At 45.9% G+C, this 5,432-nt stretch overlaps 1 protein-coding gene across 1 annotated transcript; it reads right to left on the bottom strand.

Moving 5' to 3' along the window:
• Positions 1 to 211: 211 nt before the first annotated feature.
• On the bottom strand, positions 212 to 3,166 carry LOC136571801 (protein kinase C theta type-like). The gene is made up of 4 exons (XM_066572428.1): positions 2,939 to 3,166; positions 1,133 to 1,386; positions 886 to 948; positions 212 to 734 (listed from the first exon to the last, which is right to left on the bottom strand). Exons 1-4 carry the CDS (start codon positions 3,164 to 3,166, stop codon positions 212 to 214), a joined length of 1,068 nt encoding a protein of 355 aa, XP_066428525.1.
• Positions 3,167 to 5,432: the final 2,266 nt, after the last annotated feature.

Here is a 5,432-nt window from a genome sequence, read left to right as displayed (position 1 = left end):
ATAGAGGGTACTTACCAGATGGTTGTGGCTTCCTTCACAATTGGATTCTTCTTGTCATCCTAAGAAGATGCAGAGACATAGTAAGTAAGAGGGAGAAGACTGCAGACCTGACATGGTGACATGAAGCAGGATTATTATATGACACCAGAGGAACAATGATGATGAACACAGAGGTCAGACAGAAAATCATCATCCCTGAAGAAGGAAGATCTTACTGGGTCCAGCTTGGTGAAGTGAACGAGAATCCGGTCACGGGGTGAAGGGGTGTGCCATCCTCCGGCCACTGCAGGTTTTCATTCTCCAGAACTCTGCTGAATGGCTTGAATGGTGGCTGTTCTCTCTTCAGCTCCAAGTTCTTCCAATTCATGGTGTTAAAGAACGGGTGATCTCTAATGTCCTCATACACGCCCAGCCTCTTCTCAGGATTGTTGCACAGAAGTCTCTCCAGAAGATCTTTTAAGCCTGCATCGAGCCAAGATGGAAATCTGGGATCCTTTCCATAGTAGAAAGGGGACTGTCCTGCCGCCATCCAGGATACGACAATCCCCAGGCTCCACCAGTCGACTGCTGCGTCGTATGTCTTCCCAAGAAGCACCTCTGGGGCCATATACTGAAGTGTGCCTGTCCTTCCTGTTATCTTATTGGACGGGGTGACGCCGTCTCGGGCCAGCCCCAGGTCGATCAGGCGGATGTGCCCAGCGCTGTCCAGCATAATGTTTTCTGGCTTTATATCTCTGCAATGAAAAAAGAAAAGAGAAATGCAAATCAGTGGAGATACAGGAGACTTAGCAATGTAGTGCAGCAAAACCGGGACTAATGCAGGACTCTGGGAAAGCTGCGGCACTATTACAAGGGAGCAGAGAAATGTGGGAAAGTTCTGCTTACCGGTGGACGATGGTGCGTTGGTGCAAGAACTGGAGGCCGCATACAATCTCCGCTGTGTAGAATCTGACGGAGAGAAGAGTGTAGTATCAATGACATGAAATCAGTTCCCTGACATGTCACCAATGTGTCTGTCACCCCTAGAAGAGAAGAGCTGCTGTTTATGGCAGCCTGTACGCCCTCCATTCTTCTATATCTCCCGTCATGTCACCCTCAGTATTTTCCGTCTCCTGATCAGTCATTTACTTACCTCACACTGCTGATGTCCAAGCGGCCGCACATCCTGATCAGGGTTGCCAGGCTCCCTCCGGACAGATACTCCATGACGAAGTAGGCTTGGTCTGCAGACTGCTGGGCGGCATACAGATGGCATATGAAGGGGCAGTCTTGGGCCTTCAGGAGAATCCGTCGCTCTCTCATTAGTGCAATTGGGTTGCTCCTTCTTCTGTCGACAACCTTGATGGCCATGAAGGTGTTTCTTCCGGGGAATGATGCCAGGACCACCTCAAGAAAAGAAGAAGCAAATGATGACTGACAGCGGCCAGAGGGGAAGATCCTATACATTTATCAGTAGGGGTTTAGGCTATTCTGCTGCCTACGGCTTGGTCCACACATAGCAGATCTGCACCAACATCCGCAGGTAACACACAGATTTCATCCTGCTGCAGATTTACAATCCGCACCGCAGGTCATTGTGCACAGGGGATTCTTTCTGCAGTGTGTGGAGGAGATTTCTTCTAGTCCTGGAAAACGTTGCTACGGATTTTCCACAGCAGAATTGGTTGCAGAAAATCCACATTTCTTCTTCCCGTGAGGCCTCCTTCACACGACTGTACGCATTTTTATGTACGCCCATAGGCAGCGTGTATTCGCATGAGTCTTTGAGACTATAAAGTCCTGATCTTGATTAGCGTATTTGCACGGCGATCGCGTTAGTCTATGGACAGTAAAAAAAAAATTAGTTTCAGCTCCTCTTACGGATTGGATCCATAGGGGGAGCTGAGAATACTCACCCCCCGTTCTCCGCGATGTCCGGCGTCTTCCTAGTCCTCCCTGGACCTGTCGCCGGCATCTGTGCATGTGCACCAGATGCATTACGTCACGCGTAAGTGCAGAGGGCCAGAAGGCCTGGGAAATTTATAAACTCCCCGTTCCAGGCTAGTATAATTAGCCGAGAGCAGGGAGCTGTCACCCAGAGACGCTGTATGTGGTTCCCAGTCACATGATCGCTGCTATCCAATAGATAACAGCGATCATGTAAAAGTTTAAAAAAGGTGAAAAACTGTGGGGTCAAAATACTCCTGACCCCCCTCAGTGAATACATTAAGGAGTGTAGTTTTTAAGATGGGGTCATTTATGGGGGTGTTTATCATTCTGACACCTATGAGCAATCTTGGCTTGGTGCAGGAAAATAAAGTGTTCCTCAAAATGTTAATAATTAATGTTACATTTGTATGTCTCCTAAATGGTTAAAAAAAAAAAAACGAAAGTTTTTCCAATGTGCGCCCAGAATAAAGTAAACAGATGGAAAAATATATCTTATCAAAAATTTCTATATTATGTTAGCACATATTTGAGTTTTAAATGTGAAAAAATGAAGTTTTTTTTCAAAATTTTCCCAATTTTGGCGTTTTAATAAATATACACAAATTCTATCGGTTTATTTTTTCCACCTACATGAAGTACAACATGTGGCGAAAAAACAATGTCAGAATCACTTGAATATGCAAAACCTTTACGGTGTTAATCCATGTTAAAGTGACACATGTCAGATTCCCAAAATTTGGCCTGGTCATGAAGGTGCAAACAGGCTTGGTCCCTAAAGGGTTAAGGGTATGTTCACATGTAGCGGAATTGGTGAGGATTTTAATTTAATTTTTTTGGTGTGGATCTGCACAGAAATTTGCAACATGTGAATGTATCCTAAACCTCTTATGGGGATTAAATGGCTGATAACAGAAGACAGTAGTTTGCATTCAGTTACACAGCAAATGGAAATACAATATAATTAGGGTCCCCCTGCCATTACCAGAGAATCAGAAGTTATTGAACTTACCTTGCTGAAGCTTCCTCTACCCAAGATCTGAAGGGTGGTGAGGCGATTGATGTAAAATCCAGAGTCTGATGGTCCGGGGTCCTGGCTGGTGCCCGGTGTTGGCTCCTCATCCTTTATTATTATGGCATTCTCTCCGCTCCTCCTCTTCTTCCTCTCCGTGAGTCTACTCTCACTCTCCATCTCTCTCTTCCTCTTCTCTCTGTCTCCACCATGTCCAGTGGACACCATTATTCACAATCCAGTAGCCGTCGATCCAATCGCTGCCGCTAACAGTTGAAAGTAAATGGCAGTTGGCCGAGTGGAGGTCAAAGGTCATAGAAGCTGCTGCTGGCATGTGCCCTGCTCTGCCATATACACAGTGATGTGGGCACTGAGTGATGACCCAGTGCCCAGACATGGAGAAATTCATGGCTGGGTCTTCCAGTGCCACATTATTAGTAGATGGGGCAGGGTTGGCACTTCATGTCTAGGTTGGCAGTGGTGCCCATGGTTCATCAGAAACTGCAGGAGTTTTACACAGACCATATTTTTGTACAAGTTTTGTGCATTGCGATACGCATAGAAATACAATCCATTTTTTACAATGGGTGTATTTACATGTGCGATTCTTTTTTTTCTTTTTAAGCATCGTTATTGGCCAAATTACACAGCACAAGAAAACACAGATAACAAGCAGATTCAAGGAACAGCAATCAGAAAACAAGAAAAGAGTATTTCCACAACATCAGAAAATCAAAAAAGACATATACATATTCCTCAATCAGGGTGACTACCCACTAGCGTTTTTTCTGGTTCCTTTTTTTTCCAGATGTCTATGGGACTTTCTAATGTTAAATTGGAACACACCAAAAATGCAAGTTGCCGTTGTTGCGTTTTTGGTGCGTTGCGATTTTAACATTAGAAGGTCCCATAGACATCTGGACCTGTGAATTCGCAGCGAAAAAAAAAACGCTAGTGGGTAGTCACCCTAATACAGAAGCAGCAAAAACGAGACCAGCGGTTCCCAACTGGGGAACCATAAAAAAAGCTGCACTTGACTGCAAATCAAAGCAAGTAATGGACATCCAATGTGAAAGGACCCGGCAGCATTTTACTGCTTTGTAAACATTGGCTCTGCCGGCAGAGACCGCGTATGGCTGCGTGTACACTGCGCATGCTCACGTATCACACGGACATGCGCAGTGTGACTTTTTTTTTCATTCCCCGCTGTGTTTGAGAGGGGGGATGTGTATAAAAGGCTGTCCATGCACAATGTGTTGCATATGGACAGCATTGCATATGCTGCCTATACCAATGTATAGGGCTCACGCTGCGTGGTACTTTTTCCACTTGCAAGGCCATGGTCATTTGGGCCGACTGCGCACGCAAATACGCCCGTGTGAAGCCGGCCTTTGCTGTCCATACTAATCATTCACAGCTCAGCTTTTACTTCACAAGAGGAGATTCAGAATTGAAAGCTGAACTTTGACTGGTTGCCCTGGACAACAAGGACAGTCGTAGGGTATGTCCACGCGGGCCGGAATGTCTGCAGCAGATCCATAAAATCTGCTTTAAAAATCTGTGAACAAAAAGTGAGCAATATCTTAGCAATCAGCACAGCCCTTTCAGGAGGTGGGGATTTTTAAATCCCCGCCTGCTGAAAGAGCTTAATAGCAGTGCAGGGGGGCCAGCCGGAGGACGCGTCTGAGCGCCGGAGAGGTGAGTAATTTTTTATTCTTTTTTTTTTTTTTTACACTTATTGCTGATTATCAGGGAAGGGCTTATATTTCAAGCCCTTCTCTGATAATCATACTGCGGGGCTTGGCAGAAACCATTGCTTTCAATGGTATCGGCAGCAGTGCTGATCCCATTGAAAGCAATGGGATAGAATGCCGCGGACTTCTGCCACAGCTGTCACAGCTGTAGCAGAAGTCCCCGCCATTCTCCATCTCTTTTCAATTAGGCAAGCGCTGCTGCCGCTGGCCCCATTGAAAAGACTGGCGATATCCTGGCGTGATGCCGTTTTTTTTCTCGCACTGCGCCGCTTCTTCCTTTATTTTTGTTCGTGTGAATAAAACAGCACGATTAGACTATTACTATTTGCCCGGTGGTTAATCCGCGAAGCGCTACAATACATACATATATACTGTACATATAAAATGAATTGTCCTGACTCATCAACTAATCGCCGAAACTACTGAAGTTAGAAACATAAGATTTATACAGTAGCTTCTTTATATAATATGCAGATCCACTAAGACCTCATGTCCGCGGGCGGGTCAGACTCCACCCCCGCGGGAGACGGCAGCGGGATCTGACCCTGCCTGCAGCCATGGTTATTTTCTCACCTGTCCGGATGCGGTGAGGGTCTTCTCCATTCCGGCTGGACCTTCTTTTCTTCTGCACTTCGGAGTGTGCGATGCATTTATTTTTTTTACTCTCCTGCTCTCCCGTGGTTTCAGCTGTGGGTGTGCCGCGCATTGGATGGCTTCCATTGCTGTGTTCCTGCAGAAAA

This window comes from Eleutherodactylus coqui, chromosome 6, assembly GCF_035609145.1.
Source record: "Eleutherodactylus coqui strain aEleCoq1 chromosome 6, aEleCoq1.hap1, whole genome shotgun sequence".
NCBI lineage: Eukaryota > Metazoa > Chordata > Amphibia > Anura > Eleutherodactylidae > Eleutherodactylus > Eleutherodactylus coqui.
This window is presented reverse-complemented; position numbering and strand designations above follow the sequence as displayed.